Genomic DNA, 13,053 nt, shown 5'->3' with positions numbered 1-13,053 from the left:
TATTATATTTCCATTTTAACGCTAAAACTATCAGACTATGGAGAAACGACTAATTCGTAATCTTCAGAAACTTTATAAATTTACTACGGTGCATTTTTTTGAAGATTCGGACGATCCTTTGTAAAGTATATGCGTATCGGCTTATTCTCTTTAATTTTTTATATACTACTGGTATATTACTTTTTATATTATCAAGCGTCACGCTAATGTTTCTTGCGTTAGAGAGTCCAAAAACGTAGCTATCTTTTCTCTCGATTTACAGCTTTGCAAAAATCAATAGCTAATCGATATTACCTCGGCTATGCGTCATAATGAAAGCGTTGAAACATTATTTACCACTTACTATACCCCAATTACGTGTAATAATTCTCTGCAACGATATTCTAATATTCTGTTAAAAATGATATTGATATTCTAAAGCTAACAGTATAACGCTAAAATCTAATTCTAAGGAAACTTACGAAATGCAGACCAACGATAAGATCGCACGATCGATTAAAAAACGAAAAGCGTAAAGCAAAATCGCTGCAGCCTCCAGATTTTGTGAAATTTCTACACGTTTCACAACTACTTTCCCCGAGTCGATGAACGTTATTGCAACTCGTTGAATTTTCCAAATGCGATTATGTAAAATCCGACGGATCCCAACTGGTTTCGCGATGGTGCCGGGTATGGTGTAAACAGGACGTAACGTTCGGGAACCCGTTTGCAAATCGCACCACTGCAATCACACGGTGACACAACTCGGGGAACGTGATCGGCTATGCAGAGGAGTTTTCGGTTTCTGCGGCTAAAGGTCGTGAGATAACGCGTGAACCGGATCGTTTCCATATTGAACGAGCTGACAGTTTTGTTTTTTTAGCAACTAAGGGACAGATGATTTAGCAGTCTAAGTACAAATTCTACGAACTAAGCTAGATTGACTTGCGGTATATAAATTACAAGGTATTTCTAATACGCGTATGTAATGTAAAACATGTGTGTAATAAATATATGTATAAACTCGAATATAACGTTAAAACAAGAGCTACGTTGTAAAAGATAAAATAGAATATAACGTTACTAATAAATTAATCGGCTCTGTAACTATGAACAGAAACAAATAAATAAGTAAATAAATAGAGGCATGCAATTATTGATTAATATCTCAAACGATTATTTAAGAAACCTAACGTCGAAGAAAATAAAAATATTTGCCTAAGTGAAGTCTGTAAATCTTTCGGTAATTCAATGCTAAAAATTCATAGGAAATTCCCTAAACCTGTGCTATCTTTTTGAACCTGTGTGTGCTTTCTTCTTTCTCTTTTTTTTTTTTTTTTTTTTTATACAATCATCTTGAAACAATTGTTTTGAACATTATGCGTCAACGTATTTTATGCGATATAAACCTGTAAGAATGACAAAAGTCCAATTGAATGGTAGAATGTCCTCGACACCGCTTTAATTGACCGGAAGGTTTTTGTACATCCTATAAATCATCGCGTCCGCCGTTTTGTCGTTGAGGGCCTTGGTAGCCAGGTCATCGGCAAGCATGGCGGCTACCGCTTCTGCAGCCATCAAACCTATGGTCGAAAGTCAATCGTGAATCTATGATTAAGCGAGTTAATACGCTGGATGTCGCGCATGGATGGTCATGGGGTGCATTAAGACGTCCATTGAAAGTGGACACACTTTTACTTCGCTCGATCGATGTCAATACACCCAACCACTTTTACTTTCTTCCATTGTTTCCTAGTAACGTGCGCGAAACGTGCATTTCTTTCGATAGCGAGCGAAATAATCCATCGCGACAACGGAATTAGTGAAATCGATTAGTTCTCGTGGAATAATTGATCTATAATGATTATGAAAATGTTTGTCGGATATTTATACAGGCTATTTTTTATGCATTTATGGGAGACTTGAAGATATAGTCCGTAGAGGGCACATGATATGGGAAACTATATAAAATATCTAAATTAGAGTATCGATCGTAATATCTAAAGTGTGCGATAAATTCTTCTTTAGGTTTCTTACGTATACGTCGATCTCTTTTCTCTTAAATCTAAGAATAATAATTTGCATAATTGTCCACAGGCCACCTACGAAAAATTATGAGGATATTTTTAATAATTAGACGCGAAGATGTTTGTGAATTTACGGAAATTTAAATATTTGTTCATTGACCGAATAAAGCTACAATTTAAAATAGATTGATCGTAAGAAGAATTCAATGAACGTATTTTCACGTTGATTCTTTACAAAGGAAACGTTTTTCTTTCTATGATTCTCATATTTTATGTAATTATACGCATGCCTGCCACGTTCCACGATTTTAACATGCAGCATACATCTTCGGTCGTCGATATTCAACCGCAACTTTTTAGATCTATTCACGTTGCTTTTCTCTATAAAATCCCACTTTTTCCGGCGTTTTTCACGACGTCTGCTAATTAAGGAAGAATACCGGTTGTATGACGTAACGAGGACAGATGAAAAGCTTTTACGTAATGTCCCGTAATTGCTTTGTTACCACCGTTTGCTACTTACAGGCAAAATAAATATTTCCTCGAGTACGTAATACGTTACTGTTATTAATTCCATCTTTGATCTAATAATCATTTTTAATCGATAATTTGTGGCAATAACTTTTTAACGACCAATTTTATTTCTACTTTCGCATTATATATTTACTTGGAGTTGAAATTTAATTTCCAACGCGTTATATTTTTGTGGCTGTTTTAGACATAGCTTTCTACCGCTTTGGTTTATTTATCATTTATTTTATTATTCATTTATTTTTATTTATTTATTATTTATTTTTGTTTATTAAAATCTTCATTCAAAGAAATACTATATTTAGTATGACATATTAATATATATATATTATGTGAGTGAGATTTAATTAGAAGAGTCAATGATTAGACAAGATATAAATAACACAAAAAACTCACTGTGACTGAGAATGGACTTTACTGGTCCCTCTTCGTTCATTCCTTGAAGAGAGACATTTTGCTTCCTGGAAATCAATTTGCTTCTTGCTGCGCGAACAATTAACGCATCCTGTCCACTGGCTTTTTTCAATTCGATCGTGAAGTCGCCAACAACATCGGCTGCTCTCGTTCGAATCAACAAATATTATTTTAAAACTTCGAGTAGTTCTTTTAATTCTTTCTTAATCTTTAACATTATTGTCATTCTCGTTGTAACTATAAATTTCCTATCGTAAAACTTGTTTTTCACGAGAAAATTTCCATCATAACTAAAAATATTACGTACTAGGAGAAAGTAACAATCAAGAAACAAGACTTTTTTCCCGCAACCAATAAACTTGACACAAAGAACACACTCACTGAAGTTGCCATTCAGCTGGCCGTTTCCTCTCACTAGTTCCTGGCCAACTTTACCCATCAGATGATAATCGGATTTCACGCGAAGCAGAGGAATTCTGATTTTCATAATGACGTGCATAACATCATCCTTGGAAATCGGTAGAAAAGAAATTGAAAGATAATTAAAAACGTTATTGAGAATAATAATAAATAGAATAACAGAATTCAATAGAATAATAATTCGGATTAATTATTTAAAATAAGAAAAGACCATGTCGATTTGAAAATCCGTGAGAAATCCTTCTCAAGTTCTAATTAACGACAAAAAAGTAAAAAGAAAGGAAAATAACGCCATGACTGAAACAAGTAGAGATACGAATTGCACACTAAGAAGAACATAGCGTGTACTTACATCGGTATCGTTCCCTCTATGAGCACGCTTGTATCTAGCCCCTTGAGCAAGTTTCTCTTCCCCAGGATTCTTTCGATCCATTCCACCATAATGATAGACCAATTGCATCCCTTCTTCGAAGTATCCTTGCTTCTCCTGATAGTTTTTCGCGTATCTAGACAAACCATCCAATCTCTTCGCCTCTATGGCCGCCTTAACCGCGTCGTTCCTCTTCGTCAAGGATTCTCCCTCGGTACAGTTGCGACTAATAACTCGTTTATTCTCGAGGATATCCTGTTTACATCGGTTAACTACTTTACTGCAGCTTAGCAACAAGATGAAGGTATATATATATATAGCAATATCTATTTATAATAGTAAATTGCTATTACTGCGTTTACGAATAATGAGGCTGACGTTAAATTGTTGGTTCGAGTACCTGCTAATTTTCTGATGATTAAATGCTGACTTTGATAAACGTACGTATTATTGTCTCTTTCTAAAGTTTTTTCGACCAGCTTCCCAGAAAGAAAATTTTAAGATTTCACAGAGTTTCAAAATTTGTCTAGCGGTTTATTTCAGAAACTTTGCTGTTCTTAACATTTAAAGAATTTTCTACTATTTCTTAGGAACCTTTAATGCTTCCGTAGGATTTTTCAAAATGTTCTGTAAATTACATTCGAAAGTTTCTCGATACCGTTTCAAAGATTTTCCGCGCAACTTTTACAAATTCCCATAGAATGTTTCTACAAATCATCGTACGTTTTCACAGATTTCTGGTTGGATTTTTAACGTATTAAAAAATTCTTTTCATCGTGATGGTAATTTTACTTGTTTACAAGACGTTGGTCCTAACATAATCGCAAGGAAAATAATTCTACAATTCTATCTACTATTTGAAGTTAACGTATCTACGACAGTAGGTTCACACGTATCTTCAAACGTGCTATTTAACGTAGAATTGTTACACTATCTCTCTGCCTAATCGCATTAGTATAGCGGCAAACTATTTATTAAATACCAGGAAGTTATAGAAAAATGAATGTTATCCCTTTTTATTTTACTTTCTAGCGGAAACTCGCAACATCAAAAGCAGGAAGAGGAGTCGATTAACTTGCAGGAAACACGTAGGAAAATTGTTATCATCGGCTTTTCTACGAAATTAGCAAATCAAACATCTTCTCTTCGAAAGAGTATTACAAAAATCTTCGTTCCCTCAACGGGTAAAATCATTTCGTTACCTTTGAAGCATCCTTCGTACCAAACACTCTTGCATCCCCCTTAGACTTCATTCTGTCGTTTCCAAAACGCCTCACGCCGCCATTACGGTTCTCATCTGCGTAAACTATATCGATATAACCTGGCTGTTCCTCTAGACGTTTCGATTCTTTACCATGCGCCTGTTCTCTGCTAATTTGTCCAGGAACAAATCTCTGACCCGTCACTGTACTCTCCACGTTCTCCGATGCCGAAGTCTCAACATCCTCGTGACGTTCCTCGGCTCTTCCCCTAGCGAAATTCTCTCTTCCATGACTCTGTCTGCCGTGTTCTTTGTTCCGACCATCATAAGGACCCGATCTGGATCTATCGTAATCCTCTTTCTGCTCAGAATTCTTCGAATTGAGACCAGAATTTATTGCGCTCATCGCATAAATCATTTGAACGTCCGAAGGATACCTCAAGTTCTCTATAATTCGACTGGTGTCCGATTTTGAGAGAACCTTTGCGTCTTCCATGCTGTAAGTCCCAAATCCAGATTCTTGATGCAGTTTGTGATTATTCTGAGGGCGATCAGTCGCTGGTTCCTTCATCTTCTCCGCTTGAATCTTCATCAAGAATGGATCGTATTGTCTGAGTCTTTCGAAACGACTCTCTTGCTCCCTGGCACTAGCCACGAACTTGTTCTCTTGATTAGTGGCAGAGACAATGGCCTCGAAGCTTTCGTTTTGCTCTTTAGGTTCTTTGATTAATGTATGGAATCTGTATCTGATGGAATCCAGATCTCTCAGGTCGCTGTAGCTCACGTAGCCAGCTTCTAGCTCGCTGAGGTTCGATTTCAATCGACCTCGAGCTATGTGGATGCTGTCCAGTGTGGATCCGTTTAGTCCAGCGATCTCCACGTTCCGAAGAATTATTCTGTAACTGGTATTTCCTTCGGATTGATCCACTTTGATTACCGGCACCTTTAGAGGATCTAGCTTGCCAGCTTTAGAGAATCCTCCTGATAAAAGCTTCGCCCACAGTTGTTGAGACATTTCCAGCAAGGATCCCTGACAGTTCGCCAGGGTCAGCAGACCCAGAGCTAGGAACGTGACAGCTATAACCTTCGTCATCGCGTGTATTTATTTCTTGAACCTTTTCTCGCTACCGTAGATTCAGTTCTTTGGCACTTGAGTACTTCTAAGTACCTTTAAATGCTATTTTTTAAATATTTCAATCGAATATTTCGAAATAGCTCTTCAGAAGCAAAGAATCTTCAAAGGAAACGTACCAAAGTATCATAGGTGTTTTATATTATAACATTTCTAAGTGTTTAGAAATAATTGAACGTTTAGAATCCCATTGCTGAAGAATCAGAAGTCTTCGGAGAAGTTTCTATTCCACGCTTTTCATCTCCCAGACGTAGATAGGCTTAAACACCAAGAGAACAACGATGGCAACCACGATGAAGACCAGAAGGAAGCAGAAGAGGGCGGCGCACATCAACACTTTGGCACCTGGACCGATGATTCGTTCTTCTTCCAGGCTGTTCTCGATTAATCCAAGACTAAAGTCAAGTCAACAAGATCCTTCACGATCATTACTGTCACTGGTTAGTGTCGTCCGACGTTTGTCCTTAAGGCGTGTGTTCGTGCAAAAGCGGCAATCGCGTGTGGATGATGCGTTTTATACAGCAGCGTGGAAGGGCATCGGATCTGGGCCATGGACCACTCTGATTCTTCTGATACTCGTTAACTAGGTGTTCTTTCTAGTTGTCTATACAACTTCTTTTCTTTCTTCTTCTAGCCACTTGAACATCGCGTTTCGCCCTCGATGCGACGTAATAGGGGGCAAGGTCTTTCCCCGACCTTAAGTGGAAGACATTATGGCCGCAAATAGCGCACCACCGGAGTTGTTCGCTGTTGCGTAATAGCTTGTTCTTAAATGTACATCGCAGTATGTGGTAGCTGCGACATGACGCTTAATGGGGAGCGTCGTTGTGCTTTGTTCAATGATTCGGTGGGAAGGTTGGGAAAAATGTGGGGGGGGGGAGGGAAATGGGGAGGTGCGACGAACTTGGTTTTTGGGTGAAGGTGAGGCTAAGTTTTATAATACATATACCATTGACGGTTTCCTTCGAATTTTTATTTAGATTCGAACATGCTGATCTATTTTCGTGCGTTTTGTTACGCCTGGGTGAAAATTTGTTAGATTTACGTATTTTTATGAGCGCGATGTAACAATCGTATTATTATCACAAATAAAGGTCAAATAAAAATGTATCTTATTATTTCAAGTCGGTGTAAAAGCTTGGTACTTTGATGGAAAATTAATATCCGATTAAAAACATTCGCAAGGGAACGTTCGTCAAGAAGGTTCGAAAGAATATTTTTTACTTTCTCGAGTCAATGAATTAATTTAGATTCGAACATGCTGATCTATTTTCGTGCGTTTTGTTACGCCTGGGTGAAAACTTGTTAGATTTACGTATTTTTATGAGCGCGATGTAACAATCGTATTATTATCACAAAGAAATAAAGGTCAAATAAAAATGTATCTTATTATTTCAAGTCGGTGTAAAAGCTTGGTACTTTGATGGAAAATTAATATCCGATTAAAAACGTTCGCAAGGGAACGTTCGTCAAGAAGGTTCGAGAGAATATTTTTTACTTTCTCGAGCCAATGAATTAATTTAGATTCGAATTTTTATTTCGATTCGAACATGCTGATCTATTTTCGTGCGTTTTGTTACGCCTGGGTGAAAATTTGTTAGATTTACGTATTTTTATGAGCGTGATGTAACAATCGTATTATTATCACAAAGAAATAAAGGTCAAATAAAAATGTATCTTATTATTTCAAGTCGGTGTAAAAGCTTGGTACTTTGATGGAAAATTAATATCCGATTAAAAACATTCGCAAGGGAACGTTCGTCAAGAAGATTCGAAAGAATATTTTTTACTTTCTCGAGTCAATGAATTAATTTTCGAGGAAATTCAGTGGACACGAAGGAATGGCAAGTGCGATAAAATTGACACAAGACCAATATCGGAACATTAAATTGCGTAACCCGTAAACGGAACTGCAGGTGTAATAAAAATGACGATGTCAGCGGATTGGCAATCAATAACACGTTGGCAATTTTCGATGGCACAAAATTATTTCGCGATCGAACATCGTCGTGACAACAACAATGCGGTTCTACGGATTTTTCTTAATACTTTTGGTGACAAGTTGCTTGTCGATTTCTTTACTCGTTCCAGAAATCCGTAAGTACCCTATTTTTCTTATAAATGTCGCTACACAATTTTTACTGTATCTTCTTTTTTTTTCATTCCATAGTAATATTTACGCTATTTGACTGAAACTATATATTTTCTAAGATTAATCCAATGGAATTTTACTCAACAAAGCAATTTATGGCGGTATTTTAAATTAAAATGAAATATTTGCTTCTTAGATATTTCACTGCGATACGACATAACGACATATTGTCACGATAGATTCTTAAAACACCCGGTATGCAGGCGTTATCATTGCAAACTGGAACACTTGCATTTAATTCGCGATGAATCGTATAGAAAATCATGTGATCTAATTGTGCAAAGAATTCAGGTCTAACTTGAATTCTGGACGAGATCGAAGGCTAATAAACAGCGAACATAATACTTGGATTTTTCTCATAACGAGGGGCAAACATCTGCTTTATTTATAATCGATGAAAATAAAATATTTCGTGCGAATTTTTATATAAAGTATAATTCGAATCGTTTCTTTATCGGACATTTTGTATAAGTAACGCATAAAAATGAAGTATTTATCGAATAAGACATCGAATTTTATTTTTCATTTTGAATCAATGAAATAAAACAATATGGTTCCTTTTAGCATCGTTCTTGAAGATATGTCATCAAAGTGATCCATTCCTCGACGACTGTATAATGCAAAGTGTCATTTCCTTGAAACCGTATTTAAAAAATGGAATAGCAGCTCTTGGGATTCCAGCGTGTGAACCGCTTCGCTTAGAAGAGGTCCAAATTGACCAAAGTTCCGGTCCAATCTATATTCACGCGAGGTATAACAACGTGTCCATTTATGGTGGCAGTAACTTCGTACCTAAGAGCATCAGGTATGTCCTTGCATTTCAATCAATATCTCTCTACGTATTCTTCTTCCTTTCTATAACTCACACATCGCTCGAAAGACGTAGAATATATTGGGTCGGCAACTAAGTGATTGCGGATTTTATCAATAGGTGGTATTGGCAAAATCCGCAATCACTTAGTTGCCAACACAATAGTTCGTAATTCCTCGTATATCGATTTGTCGGGCTTTGATCATTCGTCAGTGAACTTCATATATTTCGAAATATTTAATCGCAATAATTTTCATCATCTTTCGCCTGTACCGTGTCATACCTGGATTAATGAAAAACTAACGAACCATGCGTCACTAATCCCCTAAAAAATTAAAATAACAAAGAATAGACCATTTTTTTAAAAAAATGAATGATTCTCGTAATCTTAAGTATTTAGATTAACTGCACGAATAATATCTTTTTACCAGCTTCGACTTAGACAAAAATACAGTACACCTGGAACTCTACATTCCACGACTGGAAATGGTAGCGAATTACATCATGGACGGTAGAATTATAATGCTACCAATCATAGGAAATGGTATCGGATACGGAAACTTCACAGACATCGATGCCATTGTCGTTCTACAGTTGGAACGTTATCGTAACGGGAGAACAGGATTGATTCATCAGAAGGTGGAGGACATTTATGTCGATTTTGAGATCGGCCATGCCACTGTGCGCTTAGATAATTTGTTCAACGGCGACGAAACGCTTTCAGCCGCCATGAATCTTTTCCTGAACGAGAACTGGAGCACGGTGATAACGGAAATAAGGCCGAAATTGGAGGAAACCGTTGCCATGTTGGTCACGAATTTCACGAATACGATTTTCTCGGTGTTTCCGGAGGATGTATTATTGCCACCTTGAAGTAAAATATATATTTTTTTCTCTTGTAAACATGTTAATGCGATGTATTGATTGATTTTGTAAGTTTTTCTAAATTCTTATATTTTTGTTTTTAAATACCGTTTTCGAAGTTGTGATAAAATTACGAATTGCAGTTATTTCTATTTTCTCTTAAAAATTTCTAAACATTTTTTCAAGATAATTTTCAGATTTCTTTCGACGCTTCTTTGATTATTTGAAAATACGTAATTGGTATTCGATAATTAATTTTACAGTTTCCTACAACTCGTGAGCCTAAACGAAGATAACCACACGACGAGCGTGTAAATCGTAGAACAGCATTGTAGGCGCTGATAAAAGTCCTCGCTCAGTTTTATGCCGAAGGCGAATCATTGTATCATATTCTCCTTGTATTCTTATTAGAGTTCTATAATAAATAGGAAATAAAACTATCTTGTTTCTAGATTATAAATTTTCTTACTTCGAAACTTCAATTTTCGAAAGATATATTAACAGTAGATTCTCAAATGGTGTCAGAAAATAAAAGCAATTACATACGTACGATATTATTTTAGTACACGATAAATAAGACTTGGATGTTGATCGTTCTGATTAATTTCCGATTGAATTTTATAACAATACAAGTTCGTTTAACTTACATTTGTTATTTCAGGAATTTAAATAGATACATATGTATGGTTTTATAAATACGAACGAGGCTCTTTGTTTAAATAATATTTTGTCCGCGGCAGATTTGAATTACGAATCCAAGGGTCGTAATTCTTTGCCGCTCAACTATTGTCGTGGAGTAACGATACCATTGCGAAAGACGTTGCGAAGAAATTAAAGACTGAGAAATCAACGGCTCTGTTGATGTAATTTTAGGTCAGCAATCGGTCGCTTTTAAAAATTATTAATTTACGAGACATTTATATTATCCTGTTTCCTTTCAGCGTCGATCATTGCCATTGGTATTACCGAAAAGATCATAACTGCACGAACGATTATGTGCGTAAGAACCGTTTTTGTTGCTGCAATGTTCCAATGCATTTGCTTCGTTTTCTTTGCTCGAGATAAGAAATTATTTAGAAAATTCAGAAAAACAAAGTTTTATAAAACTTTTATTTTATTCAATAAAGTTTACGAAATATTGACTTTTCTAAACAGTCCACGAGAATCAGTAATTTCCTTTGCAGTTGCGTACCGGTGTCGCAAAAAAATAGCTTTCAGAAACCTTTCGTTCATCTTCGCGAAAATATGTATAGTCACGTTCGAGCGAATGTGCCGCAGCCGACTACAATGTAACGCATTTGTAAGTGATTCTCGGTGGGAATTTGCATATATTTCGAAACACCTTTAGAATGTTTATAATACGTTTGACATTTTCAATAATCGATGTACGATGCTACTACCAAGCAATGGTCGAAACAATTTCATGAATATCACAGGGTATAGTACTCGTTATTGCAATCGTATAGTTGAATAATTGCTACGAGATCTGTTTGCATTTAATTAAATTATTGGTAATAGATAATTAATACCCCTGTCTTCTTTTCCATTATAATTTTCTTTTGTAATTTTTTATTATTACTATTGCTCGTTTTATTACATGTTTCCTTTTGTCGCTTGTATCGTATACTTATACCGAGAAACTTTAGAAAAATTACCATTTCCATATCCTTCTCGATGTTCCTTATTTCCAATTGCGGAACTGCTCTTCCGTTTCTAAAGTATTTATGTATATTTATAAAAATCTCGTATTACAAAGCATTGATGTCGACATTTGGTTTCTTGCGAGTTACAAATTGGGCAACAGCGACAAGTTCTTTCGGAATTTCTTCAAACACCGTGAAACATCCGAAAGTTTCAAGGTGCCCAAGCGACTAGCTGAATCATTAAAACCGGAATAGGTTCGTGAAATATTTGCTCGTATAACGTTTATGTCTTCCTTTGTTAAAAGTGGAAAATTCAACAAATTAAATCATCGTTATCTTGTTTCCGATATTCGAAAGGAAAATATTTGCTTAATATTCCCTTAATATTTTTTATCAAAGATATTTGCTTAAAATTGTAATTAAATAATTTAAATTATCCAAACTAACGAAAGTTAATAATTAGAAACGAATTAAATGAAAGATCGTGTTCACTTAGTTAACTAAATTCTTTGAATTTTTCAAACAAAATCTTACATTTTCTAGCGGTAAGTATATCCATTTAAGGCAGATTCGTAAAGTAAAAAATTAAATTATTCCTTTCTAATATCTCTATCTACGCAATTTAATTAAATTTAATTAAGGATCATACGTGAAATATGAATTTCTGATCGTAAACTTTTGAAAATAAATTGCTGACTTGGGTATATATTTATTCTATCAGATTGGAAGAAGTCTTGCAAAATGTAGCTTTCTTCGTTGCTTATTTCCGAGTAATTTGTCAAGCATGCAGCGCACGATCTCTATCAAGGACCAATTCGAAAAGACAATGCCGCATTATACATTCATGGCCAGCTATGCAACGAACATCGTGACTTACTATTATCAGCCATTAATACTTCTCGCCAGAGGCTTAAAATAAACTATCAATTTTTACATAATACTTTCAACCATTAAATTTCTGTTTCTTTTCTAATTTTATTCCAATCGATCTATTATACATAATTCATATTCAAGCGCTTTCTGCTCTGGGAGTAAAATTAATTCGACGAGTTAAAATTTAGTTAAATTTAATCTTATCGCATCCTGCCTAATTTGATCGATGCTAAGAAAGGAAACAACGATGATTTTATTAAATTTTATTAAAAAGAATCACACGTCGAAGATATTGGGATTTATGAAAATAATATTTATCGATAAATTCGTAAATAGTTATTCGTAATATTTATTCGTAAATAACTGGTTTAAAAATAAGAACGATTAAGAAGGACTTCATAGAAAATTCCAATGTTCGTCGTCCTTGCGATCTCGAAAAAAACAGACGATGATGTATGTTTCTCAATAAAATTTCGCTTGCTATAACCTCGATCCGTCTCCTATAGAAGTCAACCTAAACGTTTCATTTATTACACAATATTTCACGCACTGGACAATTACTCGCACGAACGTCTATTTTTCCTTCAATTTCGACGATTCTCCAAAACTGACTTTCGTCATTTATGAAAACGCAGA

At 35.5% G+C, this 13,053-nt stretch overlaps 2 protein-coding genes across 2 annotated transcripts; one reads left to right on the top strand and one right to left on the bottom strand.

Annotated features, from left to right (window-relative positions):
• Positions 1–127: 127 nt before the first annotated feature.
• On the bottom strand, positions 128–7,122 carry LOC139987498 (uncharacterized). Its single transcript, XM_072003820.1, has 5 exons — positions 4,944–7,122; positions 3,724–3,996; positions 3,333–3,459; positions 2,934–3,092; positions 128–1,562 (listed from the first exon to the last, which is right to left on the bottom strand). Exons 1-5 carry the CDS (start codon positions 6,033–6,035, stop codon positions 1,441–1,443), a joined length of 1,773 nt encoding a protein of 590 aa, XP_071859921.1. The 5' UTR covers positions 6,036–7,122; the 3' UTR covers positions 128–1,440.
• A 900-nt stretch (positions 7,123–8,022) lies between these two features.
• On the top strand, positions 8,023–10,490 carry LOC139987504 (protein takeout). The gene is made up of 3 exons (XM_072003833.1): positions 8,023–8,171; positions 8,791–9,031; positions 9,469–10,490. Exons 1-3 carry the CDS (start codon positions 8,096–8,098, stop codon positions 9,908–9,910), a joined length of 759 nt encoding a protein of 252 aa, XP_071859934.1. The 5' UTR covers positions 8,023–8,095; the 3' UTR covers positions 9,911–10,490.
• The last annotated feature ends 2,563 nt before the right edge of the window (positions 10,491–13,053 follow it).

The sequence above is a fragment of the Bombus fervidus genome, chromosome 5 (genome assembly GCF_041682495.2).
Source record: "Bombus fervidus isolate BK054 chromosome 5, iyBomFerv1, whole genome shotgun sequence".
NCBI lineage: Eukaryota > Metazoa > Arthropoda > Insecta > Hymenoptera > Apidae > Bombus > Bombus fervidus.
Note: the sequence above shows the minus strand (reverse complement) of the source record. Positions and strands in the feature narration are given on the sequence as shown.

Bases quoted from the DNA above. Each gene is read 5' to 3' on its own strand.
- LOC139987498 (XM_072003820.1), bottom strand. From the start codon at position 6,035: ATGACGAAGGTTATAGCTGTCACGTTCCTAGCTCTGGGTCTGCTGACC. The intron at 3,460-3,723 runs GTAAGTACACGC...CCGATTTCCAAG, and splicing joins ATAGAGGGAACGATACCGAT to GATGATGTTATGCACGTCAT. The intron at 3,093-3,332 runs GTGAGTGTGTTC...GAACGAGAGCAG, and splicing joins CCAGCTGAATGGCAACTTCA to CCGATGTTGTTGGCGACTTC.
- LOC139987504 (XM_072003833.1), top strand. From the start codon at position 8,096: ATGCGGTTCTACGGATTTTTCTTAATACTTTTGGTGACAAGTTGCTTG. The intron at 8,172-8,790 runs GTAAGTACCCTA...GGTTCCTTTTAG, and splicing joins TTTACTCGTTCCAGAAATCC to CATCGTTCTTGAAGATATGT. The intron at 9,032-9,468 runs GTATGTCCTTGC...TCTTTTTACCAG, and splicing joins TTCGTACCTAAGAGCATCAG to CTTCGACTTAGACAAAAATA.